Raw genomic sequence first — 19,339 nt, forward strand, 5'->3', positions numbered from 1 at the left:
CGCTTGCATATTTAGACTTCACTGGGGGGTGAAGTTCCTTCACATGTCGCCATACGGTCCAATTGTGCCTGACAGTTTCTTGGCCCGCAGTACAATATGCCTTTATCACCGCTTTGTACAGGCATTAACGTGCTTACCTCCCCGTTCTGCGTATGTGTGCATGACAACGGGAATCTGTCTACATACAGCTCCCAAGTCTGGATCCTGTTATGGGTACCGCATCTCTTTTTATAAAAGAAGATCCTGTCTTCATCTGCGGCTAGCAAGCTTTTTTGGAATTTGATTACATATAGATAAAAAAAATAATAGAACAGAGACAACAAGTTGCGCTCATCATCGTGTTTGACCCCTGTTGACTCTTACTTACTGTCGTGCATCGCACTGCATCAATCCCGCCCTGAACCGAAGTGGCGGCACCCGATCGAATAAACTACCTTAACCACCCTTTCTTTTCCCCACTACCAATCTGTTCACCATAGACCGCCTTTGCACTTGATATAGCGGCGGTTTCGCCTGTTTCCCACGCGCCATCTTGATCTAAGGACATCGAAGTTATTCATAGAAGGCTACTCCTCTATAACTCGCCCGAAAACAACCTCCGTGCTTTATCTCCATTGATCTATTACTATCTAGCAAATATCTCCATCACTAAACCTATAGCCTTGGATACAATATGAATGGCCTCGGTATTGTGCTCGAGGAGTCAGACCCTCCTGCTCTTCTACGATCCAGACCACTGGAGGAGACTACTGCTGGATCAGAAGCTTTGCTTCCTCCTCTTCTTCCAGAACTAGATGAACCAGAGAAGTCACTACCTCTATTGGGTCTTGGAACACCCATCCCACCCTCACTTCTATCTCCCTCTGAATCAGCTCTCCATCCCGCAAGTTCCATTACTTCCGAAACTACCCAGGACATGCCATCATTAGTGGTGCCTAAAGGCTTCGCAGTGGAGGGCACGGTACTCGACTTTAACTCAAAACTATTGTCATTTCCATCGATAGAGCCCCCTACACCTGCGCTGACCACTTTTCTGTCTCTACTGGCATCTCTGAGCACACAGCCCTCACAGCAGGGTACAAGCACAAACTCATCGCCCTTGAGCCGATTGAAAAGTCTAAAGAAAGGCATCAGAAAGCTTTCGCTCTCTAGAATCGGCTCATCCATCTCATTGGCGAACTCAGGCTCCACGCCTCAAGTAGATTTGCCTCCACCTTCAAGCAGACCAAGCATGTCTCCAGTGCAGCCTGAGTATCATAACGATGCTTGCTCACTGTCTTCCATTAGTGACAGCTCTCCTCTGAGTACATTCAGTGGACTGACTGCCCGCAACGCATCATGCTCTTGTCCTCCCTCTTACCTCAAACAGTCCAGCCAAGGAGAACCGCAAGCAGCAGCTCATTTACCTCATACATCGTCAGTGGGACAAATTCTGCTACCCAAATCCAGAAGACGCACCCTCTCAAATACATATGGATCTGCTCTTCCTCTGCCTGTGATTACACTTTCCGACAATTTGCCTACAAGCAGTGAAAATTTGAATGGGGTCGACCAAAGTTTCTTTTGCAATGTTAGTCGTTCGCCACTGTCACTCCATTTAGTGAATAATGAGGGAAGCCAACGAAGCAGTGACGAGCCAGTCGATGCTCTAACCAAGCTCAACTCACCAGAGGATTTGATCGATTACCTGATCTATCTCAGTGAACACAAAAAGCTGGTCGAGGACGCGTTTACTGTTGCAAATAGTCAGTTGACCAACTCAGGTTGGTGCTCGAAGCACGATTTGGAAAACTTAAATCTACAAAGGGATGTTTCGTTGAGTCAGATTGACACGAAACTCTTACAAATTGAAGAGAAATTGAACTCTGATTTCAATGTTTCGATGCTCAATAATATTACTGTCCAAACTGCAACTAAAAGTGAGTTTGGCAGAAAATCTATTGAAAGCAGGGTTCCTCTGAGCCCGAGTCTTAGAGTATTAGAGAAGAAATTTCATCTGTTTTCTCTGGAACAGCAAGCTATTCTTCACTCAAATTAATTGGATTTGAACAAATCCGGGTCAAAGTCAATGCTGTGAAGAAATTTGCACATACGATGTTTCAGTTGCACATTCTCTTCACATGGAAGGGTCTAGACCCATGGGACTAACGGTGGGATATATTTATCATAACAGGATTGCATATTAGAAAAGATAAACTAGGAAATGAATATTCAAACTAGAAATTTAGGACGAAAAGTTAAATTTTGTGCTTAGTCTTTCATCAGGCCATATGGGATGATCTACCCTGCGATTGATGAGGCTGCAGGTATCAACTTTAAAGAGAAGGTGCATGAAACAGGGCGGTTCTAACCATAAATAAACTAAGAGCAAAACGTCCCAATTGCTTCGGGTTTTTGTTATTGAATCGAATCCTTGTCAACATGATTTCATAAGAGATTCAGATTACAGTTTCAACTTCTAGTTCGAATAAACTCAGTAATGAAAGCTATTGACCTGACTTGTATATAGTATTACTGCTCTGAATTGTGTAGTTTCGGACTACTGTCACAAAGGCTCAGATTTGAACAGATGAGAGCGCCAAAGGACGAGACCACATTTTTACATACGCTCGCAGGATAAAAGAAAACAAAATTGCATTTGCACAGGATTGACAGAACATGGGGTTGTTCCCCTTGCTTTCGTTTGTAGTTGAGTTTTTCAATGTCTCAAAATTCAATATGCACCATTGTGAGTTAGAGCCGCCCGTTGTAAAGGCAACCATAACTCCTTTTTTCATTTGCAAGGAGTCTCAATTTGGCCAATGCGGCGACGTTTGAGTTTTCAAATAAATGGTTGAACACGCATACGCCTCCAAACCGAATCTTCGAAAGTTTAAACCAACAATCTCTGTTGTGATATAAAATTGAACAAGACTAGAACTCAATGATGTCTTTGAGTCTAGACTGATCAGCAACGTTTTTTCATTTAAGCAGACAACAAACAATGGGAATATAAAATCTAATTTCATTCTACATGTCTAACTCCAGGTACTGGATCTGTTCCGATCACGCAGAATCCACGTCATCCATAGAAAGGACAACACAGTATGAGACGTTAACGGAGATCAATCTAGCTGCTCTTTCCCCTCCACTCGCCCACTGAATTGGGCGGTAAAGTGAATGAGCAGCATCTCGTTGAAGTTTGTGAGAAAGATTTTCTCCCTCATTATATAGCTCTCATCACGTGACATCGATACAGGTCGATCTAGCGAGTCGTCTGTAACAAGTTAGGGCTTGCAAGATGGCAGAGTTGAGGGATCAACTTGTAGATGGTATGGGTCCTGCGTTAGAACCTAAATCATAATTCATCTGATGGCATATATTGTGGCTGATTTTGAAGCTATGGCTTATTCCAAAAAATCTTGTCAAATCTCATTGTGCATATCATTTCTATCACGAATTAAGTACAAACAAAGCATCTAGACCAATAGACCTTGATTTTTGAATTATTTGGATATCGCTAGTACACTTTCTTTGCTGAAATTACCAAGGAAGGGTAGGACTCATCCGATAAAACAGAAGCCTCATTATCAATTTCACGGTACATCAATTCTAGCTCTGATGAAGATGATGTTTCGATCAAGGTCGAAAGTAGAAATTCACTTCCGTCGCGATAATTGTACTTCGGACTCAAGCCTTTGGCCATCTCCCTCGTTAAAAGATAATTGGGATTGACGGCATCTTGCAAGCTCTTGTGATAAAGGAATCTATACATGATATAAACAAAATCTCCATGCTTCCCCTTGTCAACGGCCAGTTCTGCCAAAACACTCAAACTATCAAGATAATTGTAACTGCGTTCGGTTTTGAGGCTGTAAAGTCCTATCAATGGGAAGCCGCTGAGTTGTAGTTCATAACTGGAGGTATCGAACCATACTATGCCCTCGCTTCCATCCGAAGCCTCAAGGTGTCCTAACATGAGTGCATTTATAGCCTCGTCGTATTTTTTCTCCTCAGTAAAGAATGTCACCTCGCCCTCTTCAGCTGTAAGGCATTTTACAAATCGAACGAAGAACAAGAGCCATGCGAATATAATCATCCTTGATGCCTGCTAATGAGGGTTTCTGTCACTTCAGGGTTTACGTAGTCTATCTCTGTCACCTTTTTATTCTGCCAGAGCTTATTCATAACACGCCAGCCATGATCTTTGATATTGAAATTTCGGGCTTCGCATTTATCAGTTTGAAATTAAATCATTGACTTTAATAGCGTTTCACTATCGCACATGTTTGGAGCATCTGTAGATCCTTTGCACCAACCAAGCAAGACTTGGAATTTTTTTAGCTCTGTTGCGTAATGAGAAAAAAAATCAAGCATCCAAAAACAAGAAGAAATTAATTCGTAATTAAGTGGCACAATTTTGCTACCTTTATTAATTGACTGGACTACTCCAGATTCCGACCTCTTAGATAAGAAACTACAAGAATGGCAAGGGTACTATGGAATTCGGACATTGATGTATATAATACAGCCGTCATGCCTTTGCCTGTGGCCCGGGGAATATCGAAGTACCTAGATATTCCTGATCTTCTCCAATTCGCCTTTGTATCCAAGAATGCCAATCGAGCTGCGTCGGATTCTAAGCTTTGGGTCAAGAAGCTTGACTTGATGGGAGTGTGGGAGAGTGGTGTTGAATTATCTCTTGAGGAGTCGAAATCTTGTACTTTTGAACAGTTCAATGACCCATTGTTGTGTCTTTCTCGCATTTATAAGGTTCCACGCCTAGCCAAAATACAGCTACTTCATATCCGCAGGTGCCTAGACGAATACTACAAGGATCTACAGTCCAATGTGGCTTTCGAAAGGCTCAAAGTATTTAAAAATTTCCACACTCCCGAAGATCAAGCGCGTATATTGACGAATCTCCTCAAGTACAATTGTGTGGATGTGGATGATTCTTCTCGCACTCTTGTGCGCCAGAAGGTGACAGATTTGCTTGAAATTTTTGAAAATGCTTTGCTTAAGGAGCTCGAGATCCATTTTGACATCCAAGATTATGAAAAAACTAGCCAGTTTGTCAAGATCTTAATTAATTTGCAAAATGACCAACCTCTCATCAACTTTTTCCTTCAGAAAACATGTTATGACAACGAAAACATCCGATTTTTGAATGCCGAGAGTTTTTCGGCGGATCTGTTCTTCTTAACCCTGGAACCTGTACCTGGTGTGGAGGCCGAAGAAGACGAACCGAAGGTTTACTTGGTCAATGATAAAAAGGTTGAAGAATTTGCCACAGAGTTGGCATCAGTTTTTAATCATTTATCTGGTGTGATTGATCTCATTTTCACACAGGCAATTCCCATGATGTACAAGATCAGCGAGGAGCTTATTACAACACAACTACTAGAGATAGTTCATGTCCTTACGAATGCTGCCAAACAAAAAGGATTGTTTCTTCATATGACAACACTACTATACCGGATGCTTACTGTAAAGTTCATCGAGCTATTGAAGCCTTGTGAGAATGTTGGGGACCTGTATTTCAATCTCTTGCTAGGTCTCATCGATGTCTCGTACGAATCATACGCGACAGAATATATCAATGAGGAAAAATTATTTTTCAGACTGCTTTGTGAGGATCGCGTTGCTCTGTGGAAGAAGCAGGTAGAGCAGAAGGAAGCAGAGACATCTGAAAGCATTTTGAAGAAGGTAAAAGTTGAGTCAAAATCCGATTTTCTTACCAATTTCCGAAAAGTGTTCACGATATCCAGTAGCGCTGATAAAGCCGATACGACTGAAATTGTCGAGCCCAATTTTTCTGTCCTTGAGGCCAAAGCCCAAATTTTGGCAGAAAATATCAAATTAATCAACAAAGTATTTAGTGCCGATATGACACTTGATATCTTAAGAGAAGCCAGAGCTTCGCTGGACAGATTGCTCACGTTTAAAGGTTTCACCATTAACACTGTACAAGTGGAGGTTTACACAACTATTCAAGAGGAGTTTATTGCGGTGCTAGACATCTTGGGTAATGAGCATCTCAAAACTGGATTTGATAGGGCATTAAAGTATTTGAAGAACTACAACCCGAAGAGTCTTGGCGAAATGAGTCAAGAATCTTCCATTGCAAGTGTGATTGACCCATTAGTTGTATTCTTTGAGCTGATCAATACTGCAGATTTAATCGTGCAAATGTTGGATATATTCTACAAGGAAGAGATTATAAATAAGAATATCGTGCGCCACGAAAATTCTATTCTCAATCCGTCACTTCAGGCTAAACGAAATTTAGAAGCTATGGTCGATAAGTATGTCGCAGACGGATTGAATATTGGAATTGATGTTCTTTTCGGCGAGATCAGTACATGTTTTGAGGTTGGCGTTCAAGATGCTGCTTATAACACAAAAGGTGAATACGCCCCGGACGGTCCAACTATGGCTGCACAGAAGGCGGTTCACATACTTGAACAGAACATCGATCTTCTTGTTGACTCAGCCGATAAGTCTGTCGTGGAGATTTTTCAACAAGAAGTTGCAGAAAGATTTTTCCAAGCAATCGTGAAACTGATGAAACAATCGACCATATCAGAGCAAGGTGCTATAACGCTTATTTCAGACCTAAATTTGTTCTACGATTTCATTACTAATCATATCAAAAGCAACAAAAGAATGGTCTATCCTCTCTTTGAGGCTCTTAAAAAAGTGGGAACAATTTATTTAATCAGTGGAGAGGATTCCAAGGCAATTGGACAGCTTGTGAGTGACTTGTCCAAATTCAATGGTATTTTTAGTCAAGAAGAAATTTATGAGTTTGTTCAAAGGCGACAAGACTGGCCTCTTATCAAGAAGCATGTGGAGAAGGTGATGTACGGATTGAGCTTGGTTGATTGTACAATTATGTGATCAGATTTTTGATCGCAATAAAGAACCTAAAAAATTTCTGTGTTGTAGTTTAGCTGAATAAATTTCGTTGATTAAAAGTAGGAAATTCTGATGATGGTCACATCATTGTTTGGTGCATTAGTTGTACAGGTCTATCAACACCAAATACCAAACGAAGCTCGATGAACAAACTCCACGTCCATCTACGATGTAGGTTCTCTAGAAGCCACCATGCTATCTCCAAGTTTTACTCTTCAGCCGTATTTAAATCACAATCTCCCATCGCAGAAAGTATTGCAATCTCATCTCCAGCCTTCGCTTCGCAGAGGAAAGAACCAAACTCAGCCAACCAAGATGGAGCACACGATTTCGAAGTGAGACTCACCACTGTAAGCAATATTCTAATAAGAAGAGGCTCGAGCCTGGAGCAGCGAAGCTTTGAGATTCATCAAATGTACTCAAGAAGTGGTGGCAATTTAGTACAAGACTTGGCTCAAAATGAGAAACGAAGTCTTCAGATGCTAGATATGAATTACAGTAGTGATAAATATAGCCTAGCGGTTTATTCCGCCCTCAACGACGTTTTAGGAGATACAATAAAGGACTGGTTGTGGGAAAACGTATATGAGTGTTCAAGCACCAGAGCTATGGTGCTAAATCAATTGCTAGAAAGCATTCAAAAAAAAGAATATCTGAGCGCATTTGAGCTATTAGTTTTTCTTTTTGATCTACGCCATGCCACACATTCAAAGGTAGTGCTGAAGGAAATGGACTCGGTCCGGCTGAAAATTCCACAGGGCAAACGAATAGCTACGGAGGATGAAAAATCCTTGTGCTCCTCTCTTAGCAGTCTATGTATCCAATTTGCACTATCTTTGGAACAGCCTCTTGTTGCATGTCTGCTTCTCCATACATGTTTGGAATCCAATATTACAATTGGTTCCACTACAATTGAGAAAATTCTCGTGTCTCTAAGCATAGACCGCCCTTTGCATTCAAACTATCAATCTTATGCAATACTCAAAACAATTCTCCGTCTTAAACCGTCGATTCTAAGTCCCTCCTTTTACTTCAAGTTGATCGGAAACATGTCAAAGGGAAGTAGGGATCCATACTTTGCAAACATTTTATTCTTGCATGTTAATGAGAAGCTTCGGTTTTTTGAAAACGCGCCTGGAATCGATATCTCACCGATAAGATTTTTGATCGAGTGCAACCTTCAAAATGACAATAGTCACAGAGCCAGAGAGATCTGGAAAGTTTGCTATGAATACGATCCTTCTTTTGCATTGAAATTTGCCAACTTATTTAATCAATTATTCATTGCCACGGATGACAAGTCAGAGAAATTGGCTCTCATCGAAAATTACCTTCCTTCCGAGCTTTTAACTCATTCGAGTATATTTGGCACCATTTTAGCATTCTATGGTAGAGATCTTTGCTTCTTGGATAATTTTAGAGATCTTTCGAGTCATATTAATCCACCAGTCAGTCGCTCTTTACTTTCCGTTTTACTTGCATCTTTTATTACTCAAGGTAAAGAGAAAGAAGTAAGGCTGTTAATGAAAGCAATTGCCGGAGCTCAAGGCGGCTTCTCTTCGCATGACATTGATATACTTGTGGAGCGCCTCCTCTCACAATCCGATCTTAACGGAGCAATGAATTTGCTAATTCAAAACCACATTACTGCCTCAAAAGAAGGGTATTTACGGGTAATCAAGCACCTTTTGGCTGAAGATTTGCGAGGCTCAGATGTACCTACATCTCTTCCTGATGTAAGTCTTCAAACGAAGATTGAACATTCAATTCCCGAGTTTGACGCGAACTTAACCAATGTGGCGAGCCAGAGATCTCAGACACAACCCATATATGCGAATCCGATATTAAATTTTGCAGCTCATCAATTATCCATTCTGAATAGCGACACAGTTAATGGGGATTTTACGCTTGCTCTTGTTGATTATCTTGGGAAAAAATATGGATCAGGTGTAAGCCGGAGGCTTTATATGAACAAAGATAGAAAGCGCGCGCAGGGATACACTTTCAACTTCGTGAAATTCAATTTGCCTAAAAGGTTCACTGATCTTCTCAGAATGAATGAGAGTAACCACATTCGTGCCTTGGAATCCATTCTTGAGGTGGCAAAAGGAGAGAATAATACAGCCTCGATAAAATGGTGTGTGTTGGAGCTTCGTAAACTTGGAGTTTTTGCTGATGATATTGCAAAGAACTCATTTGCTGCCTAGTAAATAATATAAATGGAAGAGAATCTTATACCCAAAGAGCGTCAATTATGTATATATATGTTATGAGGATGACTGCCTCATCGTTTTGATAGTGGCACGCGACAGAAGCGACTATCGTTACCATTTGGTAGTTTCGCCGGATCACTTCTTCTTCTTGGTGAACACTCTTCCACCCTTCTGCACCTCGGTGACATTGTGACCCATCATTTCCACAAGGCTGTCGACTGATTTATCAGTCTTATCACCCTCTTCCTCAAATTGAGCAAATTTCTCTTTGAATTTACTGACCTTTCCGGTTGCATCTACGTCTGCAGCCTCAACATCACTGTGTGGGTTCCACAATGGATTATTACGTTGATCCATCATCATTCTCATTTCATCCCTAGGTGCTTGAGATCTTCTGCGAATGACTGAGCCGTCGCTTAGTTCAACAAGGGTATCAAATTGGTGAAAGATGGCTGGTCTGGCTTTACCCATCTTAATCTTAGTTCTAATTCTTTTAGTCGAAAGATGAACATCGTTGGCCATAGCAATCTTGTTCGAAGATGCACGAACGCTATATATCTGGCGAGCAGCCAAGTTTTGTAGCATTTGAGATCTGACACTCATCATGACAGTAGGTGAAGCAGTTTTTCAGTTGGAGGAATGTGTATGCAGATAGTGGAGGAAGAGGATAAGAGGAGGTAACCTTAGTACTTTTTTGACAAAAGATTCTCGACTATTCATAATTTCGCATTTATGTGTCTCAATTTTTGCAATGAATTATTTCGAATGCTTTCTCATCTTTTTGAGATGATGTCCCTCCTTGTAATAAGACAAACATGACTCTCTGACCAGGAGAGCCAAATGATGACAAATACTTTGCGATCGTAAAGGTTCAGTCACTTCGGGCTATGTTATGCCTTCTTTTTTGGTACGTGTGTATGAGTTCAGTTTGCAATCACTATAATTCTTACATTGTTGATAAAACATAGTGGTCCTCCCCTCTTTATAAGTCTAACCATTATTGCTGGTGTATATTCATGCTTTTTTTTAACAAAATCTTTTATCGCATAGATCTAGAAATCCGAAATGTTAAGACTGCTAATGTGTTCCCAAATCTTGGTGATTTGAAAACGAGCAGCCAGAAACTTCAAAACTCATTCAAAATTCTAATAATGATAAAAAATGAAACTTAAATGAAATTATTGAATTTACCAGAGAAAATAATGCTACTGAAATTCTTTCACAACTTTTTCAGGCCAACAGTATGATTTTACTTTGCCTCCAACATCAACTGAATGCCCCTGCACACCAGCCATTTGTGCCTGAAGGACACCTATTTATCTGTCACTGGATCCTCATATCACACAAAAGCCTGCCCATCTATCCAATGTCTAGCTACACAGCTGAGCAGGAGAAAGTTGTTGTGCGGATTTTGTCCCATCAACCTCACCAATACTATGAGATTCTTGGCGTCTCAAAGACAGCTAGTGATGGAGACATAAAGAAGTCGTATAGAAAGATCGCTTTGAAACTTCATCCGGACAAAAACTCGCATCCACGTGCCAGTGAAGCTTTTAAGCAACTCAACAAAGCATGGGAGGTACTTGGTGATCCTAATAAGAAAACTATTTTTGACCAAACCGGATCGGACCCAACAAGCAGATTCGGCTCCGGAGGAAGTGCAAGCTCTAGTGGGTTTAGTCCGGGCTTCTCCAATGGAAATACTTTCCACAGAGCTCAAGGCGGCTTCGATGAAGATATATTCAATATGTTCTTCGGTGGGCACCAACCTGGAGCCACATTCTCCTTCGGGGGTAATGGATTCACATTTCAACAATTTGGTGACAGCCCTTTCGCCCAATTTCAGCAGCGAGGTCCTCGCCAGCCCCCGCGCAAGAACCAACAACCACAACCAGAACAAGATATTGCAACTACCCTCAAGCAACTTGCGCCTCTTCTCATATTTCTCTTAGTGACATTGATAGCTTCTGCTTTTTCCGGTGATGGACATGACTACTCTATGAAACCTACAAGCAAATTCTCGCTGAAGCGCGAGACTCCTAAGTACCACGTTCCCTTTTACGTTCAACCTCTGTTCGAGAAGGATAAGAGTGCGTCAAAACTTCGTAGATTCGACAGCAAAGTCGAAAGCGAATATATCCAAGACAAAAAAACCATGTGCAATCGTGAACACATGAGGCGCAATCAAATGATGGATGAAGCACAAGGCTGGTTCTCTGTCGACGAAGCATTGATGAATCAGGCAAAGGCCATGCCTATGCCTCATTGTCACGAACTCCAAAAATATGGAATAATTTAATACCAGGTAGAAGACACGATCATCGAGCTACCTCTCCTACACTCTAAGATGGTTTCTCTCGGCGACTGAATCCACTCATCACAGTTAGAGTAAGCGCTGGCGCGGCGGAAACACAAAAGAAAAACACAGTCACTACAAATTGAAAGAAAATCTTCAAATCTATGGATCTGGGAGGCTATGTCAAATGCAAAAATTAATGTGGCACCCTAGTAATATGTTGTCAAAGCTCGCTTCCACTAAACATCATTGCATTAAAGAAATATTGAAAGATAAACATGCAACTTTGAAATAGTTTTAATTTATCAATCAACAAATATATTTATAAGAATTGGATTAGTCATTGTACTTTGCTTATTCTTTTTCCTTAACCGACTCGACTCCGTCTTATCTGCAAGACTTTACACTGTCCTCGGAGTACCCCACAATATTTCACACATGCATAATCGGCTCAAAAGTATTTAAACAAAGGTCTGCTCTCTTCAGAATGAAGCAAAGCTGATATCATTAGCATTTGATTTTATAGCCCCAAATCCAAATAACTTCATTTCACACAAATATAATCACAATATAATGGCTTCCTTGGATAAATCTTTCGTCACCGATTCCGTTTGGAAACCAGACCTCTTCAAAGGAAAGGTCGTATTCGTCACTGGTGGTGCTGGCACCATCTGCCGCGTTCAAACGGAGGCAATGGTACTTCTCGGTGCTGACGCAGTAATTTTGGGAAGAAACGTCGCTAAGACCGAGAAGGCCGCAGCTGAGATTGCCTCATTGAGACCTGGCGCCAAGGTCCTCGGTCTCGGAAACGTTGATGTTAGAGAAATTGACTCTTTAGCACAGGCAGTAGCTACTACCGTATCAAAGTTGGGCCGCATAGATTTTGTCATTGCCGGTGCAGCAGGTAACTTCTTGTCCGATTTTAACCACTTGTCCTCGAATGCATTCAAGTCCGTGATTTCAATTGACTTGTTGGGATCATTTAACACCGTAAAAGCATGTTTTAGCGAGCTTCGCAAGAACAAGGGAGCTGTTATTTTCGTGTCTGCGACTTTGCACTATTACGGAGTGCCTTTCCAATCACACGTTGGCGCTGCCAAAGCTGGAGTTGATGCACTTTCAAACGCACTTGCAGTCGAGCTTGGGCCATTAGGTATCCGCTGCAATTGCATTGCTCCTGGAGGTATTGAAGGAACCGAAGGAATGTCTCGACTCATGCCAGAGACGGGCCATGGCGCATCAAAAGTACCCTTAGCCCGTTGGGGAACCACTAGAGATATTTCTGAGGCTACGGTTTATTTGTTTTCGCCAGCGGCATCATACGTTACCGGATCTATTCAAGTTGTTGATGGTGGTTTCTGGCACATTGGCAACTTCATGGGTGACCTATACCCTCTGGTGATTCTTAACCAGAATTCTGTTGAAAACCTGAAATTGTAGAAGTCAAAAATATTTCACACTTATTCAAGTATATTATGAGAATTTAATTTGAAGCTTAAGAATTTTGATGAATTGTACACCAGTTTCTTTTATCCCCCATTACCAGAAAGCTAGTGCTCAGGGCCATCTGCCGTGTACAGTACACGTATCAGTACTGCAACTCGAATCGTTGCACACAGCACATGGAACACTCCTCTTTTCCACGCATTTCTCATTGTAAGAACTTTTTCCGCTTCATTGTTTAGTGCAAGCCTTACAATTGATCAATGTTTCCAGGCAACCAAAGACCAAATTACCCTCCTCCGCAAGGTGGGCAACAATATGGCGGAAATGGTGGTTACAACCGACCAAATGCGCCTCCACCAAATCAATCGTATGGTGGAAACAATCAGGGCTCTTGGAACGCACCACAAGGTCCCCCTGGAGGTTATGCGCAGCCTCCTCCTGGCCCCCCACCAGGTCAAGGAGGAAATTACAATGGGTATGATTTGAACTCTCAACAATTCCAACAACAACAGCAGAGATACCAACAACAACAAAGCATGCAACAGAACCAGCATCTGAGCCAAAACGGCCAATACTCTGCTCCTAATAGCTCCTATGATTCTAATGGCAATTATCACCAAACCAATCAGCAATTGCAGGTGCCAACGGCGCCTCAGAGTTTCGGAAACAATAGCGGAATGACATTCCAGTATTCCAATTGTACTGGCCAGAAGAAAGCGCTCTTAGTTGGAATCAACTATTTTGGTAGCAAGAATGAATTAAGAGGTTGTGTCAATGATGTGAAAAACATGAGTCTGTTTTTAAATCAGTATTACGGGTATTCCTATGATAACATGGTGATGTTAACAGATGATCAACAAGATTATCAGCGTATTCCAACTCGCCAAAATATCATCAATGCCATGCAGTGGTTAGTGCGCGATGCTAGACCAAATGACAGTTACTTTTTTCACATTTCCAGTCATGGTGGCTTGGTCCCGGATCAAGATGGCGACGAAGAAGATGGTTTTGACTCTTGTATTTACCCAGTTGACTTCGAGAGGGCAGGCCCAATCATTGATGACGAGATGCATGATATCATGGTAAAAGCTTTGCCACCGGGGTGCAAGTTGACCGCATTATTCGATTGCTGTCACTCAGGAACAGCTCTTGACTTACCATTCGTTTACTCCACTAAAGGTGTTGTAAAAGAGCCTAACTTGTGGAAAGACGCCGGTTCTGGTGCGTTGCAGGCTTTTGTAGACTACGAAAGAGGCAACATCGGAGGCGCTATCTCCGCCGTTTCCGGAATTTTCAAAAAAGTGACAAAGTCAAACACGGGTAATAGGGACAAGATTATTCAAAGTAAGATGTCTCCCGCTGATGTGGTATCTCTCTCTGGCTGCAAAGATGATCAAACATCAGCTGACGCAACTGAGGCGGGTAAAAACACAGGCGCAATGAGCTGGGCGTTTATTAGCGTGCTATCTCAAAATTCCAGTCAATCGTACTTGTCTCTTTTGAACAACATGCGGTCACTTCTCTCGGCCAAATACTCACAAAAGCCGCAATTAAGTGCTTCACACCCTCAAGACATGAACATTGCTTTCATTCTCTAGATCTGTGGTGACTTTTTTTGTTTGAGACTTAATTTGGTAGTGGTACTCTCTAAAGTCTTCTTTCAAGTAAGGTAGCCTCAAAATATAAGAAAACGAATTAGACAAAAAACGTAGGAATACACCAAATAAATTAATTTTTAAGAAGCTACAATTTTTTGAGAATGTTCTTGCATTCTATCCACTCATTGAGTTGCCTTGCACCTTGTGTACTCACATTCCATAAATAGCCATCCTTTCGCACCCCATACTTTCCGCCTCCACAATCCCAAACACCATCATGGCTGATAAATTTGAACGTCAGAAATCGGCTCGTTGGGTCGACGCAAAGGCCCCTTCGTATGGCGATGACTGGGGCATGTACAATGATGACGAAATTGAATCGGAGGCGCACGGCCTAGAACCTTTGCCTGATATTGCCGAGACAATATGTACACAGCAAAGCGTTTTGAGTGGAGTCTCTAGTCAAACAGCACAAACTACCGAGAATAGTCACGATGAATCAAGCAAAGTACTTCCGGTTGTTCCAGTTCCTCTCGTGCTCTCGATTGATAAGGGGGTGGGTGCCTTTGACAGTCAATCTCCCAAAACGCCTGCTACCCCTGAACAAGAACCAATTGACCAGTCTGAAAGCCATGTGAATGAAAGCGAAAAACTGTCCACTGATGTGAGATATACAAATGGATTCGATACAACCCAGTCAGATCAGAGTTCCGGTTCAGATATGGATTCCATACAAGAAGAGCCACAGGAGTTGCACCTCGCTGGAACAAGAAATCAGGATGCAGTGCTTGAGACAACAGAGCCACTCAATTCTGCTCCTGAGCCTTTAGTTCTATCTATAGATCGGATGAACTTGTATTCTAATGACGATCTGAGTTTCGACGAAGAAAGCATGCCATCCTCACCTCTCAGAGTCGCAAAGCCAACTGGTGTACACAGCATTGAGCAAACACACGATGATTATGACGAGGAATTGCGAAATAATTCGGATCCTATAAATCACAGCCAAACTGAGGCGACCACACAACCACGTCATAGAGTTCAGACAGAAGCGTTGGATTCACTCATAAACGATCTACTGCAGCTTGAAAAGCTGTCACTCGCGTCTCTTGACGATAGTGGGGCAGAGCAGCTGTCTTTAGACCTGCGGGCTCATCAAGTGACACCAGCTGCTATAGATATTTCTGCTACCTTATCCGATATGGAGTCGCCTACGAGCCTCTTCAAGAAACACGAGTCTTTCATCTCAGACTTGAAGGAGAGAAGAGCATCGATTAGAAAAGCTCCTCCCATTGTGGATTCAACTTCAAATGACTTGGCTAAATCGGTGCTATCACAAGAGGCAGCGACGGCTGATACTGAGCAAGACACTGTCAATGAATTGGACCCAGTGGAGTCAAATGGTTCCATATCGACTGGCAGTCCTTCTTTTGTCGCCAGTGTTCCATCTCTTCCTATAGAAGAAGCGGAAATTTCGCGAAAAGACTCAACTGTATCAAGTATGGTATTCTCGATGGGTTCATGGAAACCGAATACGAATAACTACAGAGATCGCTTTGTAAGTAACAACGATAACGAATCGAATATGAATGTGAGTATGTATCACGAGGGGGAATCGGGATATTCCAAATTTACGGCGGGAATGCGTCCTATATCCGGCTACGCAGAGTCTTTTGCAAACTCAAGTTGCATTTCTGTGCCAGACACTATTGAAGCAAACCTACATAGCATAAACGAAGTGCAAAGTGATGGTGACGATCCCAGTCTCGAGATTATGTCAATGGGAACTGCCAAGGAAGCACACGCAGGAGTTCGGGTGCTGGGCCCTGGCGCTACGACACCATCGATTCTTCGGGAAAACGTTTACGGAAGCGGAAAGTTCCAAGAAAAAATTTCTAGCGACAATTTCAGCGATGGCAGACCGGAGGCTTCCGTTGAGACATTAGGACTAGATACCAGTGCAGATGGCGACAAGAGGCAAATTGAAACAGAAAAAGCAACCGCGTATCCTGTGTTTAATTGGCAAAAGATCATGAAAACGTCACAGGCGATTGACAGAATACAGCTTTTGAAGAAGGCAAGGGAGGACGAAAAAGCATATGATACTGGATTACTGACATGGTTGAATGAGACTTTGCACACAACAGATCTGTCATCTAATATTCAAATTGGTTTATTGGCGACTCAAGCTTACAAAAACGCTCCTCACAATGATATTAGAAGGCATATTTCCCTCCGCAGTAAAGTCAGCATGGTTAAGGACAAGATGGACTCTGGTGCAAGTTTTGGAAGAAGATTCTTGAGCAAGGGTAAAAAACTCATGAAATCTGGCTCTGATTCATAAATATATTTAAAAATTAATTCAATAATCGAGTACATTTTCTCATCAAATAATGTGCCAATTTTAGAAAAAATATACTCCGAGACGGGGAATTGAACCCCGGTCCTCCGCGCGACAAGCGGAGATTCTAGCCACTAAACTATCTCGGATTTCGATGCCTTTGAACTCGTTTTAAGTTACTAGACTTCTTTATCTTGAAACCGTTCGAAGATGATGAATACAAATGTATAAATATCAATGAAGAATCAACAAAAAATGGGAGGAAGCTGAGTTTTCGAGTACTGAAGTTCGTTGTAATTTTCTTTGATTCTCATTCTACTTTTAAGGCGATTGAATAGTCGTTCCACTAGTTTAGAGCTCAAAAGCATTGTTCCTGGGCTCAGATTATAAGCTCCAATACGAAGATGATGAAATCGTTACCTTCATTGGATATCGAGGAACGAGTAAAGTAGTGCACATAAGCGTGACCATTTAGTATCAAATGGTTGGATTCAATCCAAGACGTGATATCTTGGTGTTTGACATGTTTTGTTTTGCCGTCCTGTATCAATTGCGGATCCGCTCCTCTAACCACCACTCCATGGGTTTCTTCTGAGATGCAACTTCTGTAATAAATTGTGCCGATTCCATCACAAAGACTGTGAAGCTGCCTGAAATGTAGCTAGATGGGCGGGGCGTGGGTTTTCGGGATGGCTTGCGGTCAATTTGAGACTGTATCAATTTACGGAATCAAATTGTTTCACTGTCTTTTATTCCTATCGAAATCCGATATGGTGTAATGGCTAGCACAGTTCGCTCTCACCGAGCAGATCGGGGTTCGATTCCCCGTATCGGAGATACTTTTTGCCATTTGACTTTAATCAGTTTTTTTTTTTCGGAACACGATGACTATTACTTGAGAGATTCCCTCCCTTGACATTCACAATTTTTTTTGTGCCATCTTATAGATTGGACTGAAAGGCGTGAGACAAGGGGTATCTCACGGAATCCGATGTGTCGCATACTTGTAAATCTCAAAACCTCCCCAGTCAACTCGTCGATTTAATTTTTATAGCGAAAGATTTGTAATTCTTACATTCGCGTAAATTACTTGTATTGAAAAGTCAATGTTGGCATCATTTTGTGATAAGTGGGAGGAAACATCAACGATGCCTGAAAGACCGCTCCATATCATTTACCAGTAACGTTCACTAATGAGCAACAGCAACAATTCATAATTAGCCAATGTTGAGCAGAATATCCATCATGCCCCCTTTGAAACCTCTCGAATCTTGTCACGACGAATCTTGACTAATTAGGGGACATTCCAGAATCTCTACATTTTTCGATATGCCATATGGATCCTCTGATATATTATGCAACTTCACCCCATAAAAGCTTTTTATTTTTATTTCAAGTCTCAAACTAAATGCGTTTAACTACCCAGCTCTTTTGGCAAAATCTTTGCGTCCTTCTGATTGTTTACCTTATCTCGGTGGGGTTGATGATTGGGACGTATACCGGCCTTTTTGTGCTACTCATCGGAGAATTTACAGTCGGTGGTGAAATTGCCTTTTCTCTGCTTTGTTTACTTCCGACCCTTCTAAACGTTTACATAGTTTTTCAAATTGTGTCCCTTTATCAGGAATTGTGACCTTTCACTACAAGATAAGCCCTGCCGGACTCAGTTATGATACACAGAGCAATGTTGATGATGTTTTACTTTAAGTAAGGTCTGACGTATTGCAATAAATTTCTGAATAGATCTTGTAGTATACTTATATTCATAGGAATTCAGATATACCCTCTGATACAATCGCGCCAGGAGCCAAACCACTGTAAGCAACCACTCACACGTGCATTCTTTCGTTCTGAATCAATTCTGTGTTTTAATATTCGAAAGTTACATTGGTGAGTTCTTGTTGTTGTGGGGACGAGGTGTCAAGAGAGTAGCTGTACTCCTTTATCTGGTTGAAGAGGATTAACAAGAATGGTCTGATTCAAATTCAATTTTGGCAGCAAAACATTCATGTCATATAAATAGTGGCTCAATCATTTCAATCGAGTTCGGGGCTTTGAAACCAAATCCCTCCTGCGCAATGTCCTCCAGTTCAGGCACAGATCTTAAATTACTACATCGATCACTTAATAAGCATGAAAAGTCTAGTGCGGAGCATACTAAATCCGAGAGTAGGGTAAACAAAGCAATATCGGCAAGCAAACACTTCCTCATCGAAAGGTGAACAATCGCAAATAGTCAGGTTTTTTAGATCTATTGGTGTTCGGTGGCAAAATTGGTAGTGCTAAATTGTTTTGCCGCTGAGTTATTTTCCTGCCAAACTAACCTGCTGGCCAGATACTGTAATATCTGCAAAATCATGCCTTTCAACCGATACTCAATTACTTGAACAATGATCTCATTAAAGATAAATTAAATGGAAAAGAACTGGCCGACTTATTCTATTTTGTGAGGAAGGAAAGTACGTCAGAATTTATTATCTCACAGCTAAGTTGACTGAGACCTGAAAGAACACCTTAATTCTTGAGAGCTCTCAAACAAGTCCCA

General features: G+C 41.7%; 9 protein-coding genes and 2 non-coding genes across 11 annotated transcripts; 8 read left to right on the top strand and 3 right to left on the bottom strand.

Moving 5' to 3' along the window:
* Nucleotides 1-673: 673 nt before the first annotated feature.
* Nucleotides 674-2,038, top strand: PUMCH_004555 (uncharacterized protein; the record flags this gene model as incomplete). The annotated part of the gene is made up of 1 exon (XM_063023488.1): nucleotides 674-2,038. The coding sequence occupies one exon, from the start codon at nucleotides 674-676 to the stop codon at nucleotides 2,036-2,038; it is 1,365 nt and encodes a 454-aa protein (XP_062879558.1).
* A 1,461-nt stretch (nucleotides 2,039-3,499) lies between these two features.
* Nucleotides 3,500-4,078, bottom strand: PUMCH_004556 (uncharacterized protein; the record flags this gene model as incomplete). The annotated part of the gene is made up of 1 exon (XM_063023489.1): nucleotides 3,500-4,078. One exon carries the CDS (start codon nucleotides 4,076-4,078, stop codon nucleotides 3,500-3,502), a length of 579 nt encoding a protein of 192 aa, XP_062879559.1.
* A 386-nt stretch (nucleotides 4,079-4,464) lies between these two features.
* On the top strand, nucleotides 4,465-6,882 carry PUMCH_004557 (uncharacterized protein; the record flags this gene model as incomplete). Its single annotated transcript, XM_063023490.1, has 1 exon — nucleotides 4,465-6,882. The coding sequence occupies one exon, from the start codon at nucleotides 4,465-4,467 to the stop codon at nucleotides 6,880-6,882; it is 2,418 nt and encodes an 805-aa protein (XP_062879560.1).
* A 161-nt stretch (nucleotides 6,883-7,043) lies between these two features.
* Nucleotides 7,044-9,107, top strand: PUMCH_004558 (uncharacterized protein; the record flags this gene model as incomplete). The annotated part of the gene is made up of 1 exon (XM_063023491.1): nucleotides 7,044-9,107. The coding sequence occupies one exon, from the start codon at nucleotides 7,044-7,046 to the stop codon at nucleotides 9,105-9,107; it is 2,064 nt and encodes a 687-aa protein (XP_062879561.1).
* A 141-nt stretch (nucleotides 9,108-9,248) lies between these two features.
* PUMCH_004559 (uncharacterized protein) lies at nucleotides 9,249-9,719 on the bottom strand (the record flags this gene model as incomplete). Its single annotated transcript, XM_063023492.1, has 1 exon — nucleotides 9,249-9,719. The coding sequence occupies one exon, from the start codon at nucleotides 9,717-9,719 to the stop codon at nucleotides 9,249-9,251; it is 471 nt and encodes a 156-aa protein (XP_062879562.1).
* Nucleotides 9,720-10,356: 637 nt separating this feature from the next.
* On the top strand, nucleotides 10,357-11,412 carry PUMCH_004560 (uncharacterized protein; the record flags this gene model as incomplete). Its single annotated transcript, XM_063023493.1, has 1 exon — nucleotides 10,357-11,412. One exon carries the CDS (start codon nucleotides 10,357-10,359, stop codon nucleotides 11,410-11,412), a length of 1,056 nt encoding a protein of 351 aa, XP_062879563.1.
* Nucleotides 11,413-11,982: 570 nt separating this feature from the next.
* Nucleotides 11,983-12,849, top strand: PUMCH_004561 (uncharacterized protein; the record flags this gene model as incomplete). Its single annotated transcript, XM_063023494.1, has 1 exon — nucleotides 11,983-12,849. One exon carries the CDS (start codon nucleotides 11,983-11,985, stop codon nucleotides 12,847-12,849), a length of 867 nt encoding a protein of 288 aa, XP_062879564.1.
* A 266-nt stretch (nucleotides 12,850-13,115) lies between these two features.
* PUMCH_004562 (uncharacterized protein) lies at nucleotides 13,116-14,453 on the top strand (the record flags this gene model as incomplete). Its single annotated transcript, XM_063023495.1, has 1 exon — nucleotides 13,116-14,453. The coding sequence occupies one exon, from the start codon at nucleotides 13,116-13,118 to the stop codon at nucleotides 14,451-14,453; it is 1,338 nt and encodes a 445-aa protein (XP_062879565.1).
* A 277-nt stretch (nucleotides 14,454-14,730) lies between these two features.
* On the top strand, nucleotides 14,731-16,797 carry PUMCH_004563 (uncharacterized protein; the record flags this gene model as incomplete). Its single annotated transcript, XM_063023496.1, has 1 exon — nucleotides 14,731-16,797. The coding sequence occupies one exon, from the start codon at nucleotides 14,731-14,733 to the stop codon at nucleotides 16,795-16,797; it is 2,067 nt and encodes a 688-aa protein (XP_062879566.1).
* Nucleotides 16,798-16,871: 74 nt separating this feature from the next.
* PUMCH_004564 lies at nucleotides 16,872-16,943 on the bottom strand. Its single transcript has one exon. It is a non-coding gene; the product is annotated as a tRNA-Asp (tRNA).
* Nucleotides 16,944-17,558: 615 nt separating this feature from the next.
* On the top strand, nucleotides 17,559-17,630 carry PUMCH_004565. Its single transcript has one exon. It is a non-coding gene; the product is annotated as a tRNA-Glu (tRNA).
* The last annotated feature ends 1,709 nt before the right edge of the window (nucleotides 17,631-19,339 follow it).

This window comes from Australozyma saopauloensis, chromosome 5 (genome assembly GCF_035610405.1).
Source record: "Australozyma saopauloensis chromosome 5, complete sequence".
Lineage (NCBI taxonomy): Eukaryota > Fungi > Ascomycota > Pichiomycetes > Serinales > Metschnikowiaceae > Australozyma > Australozyma saopauloensis.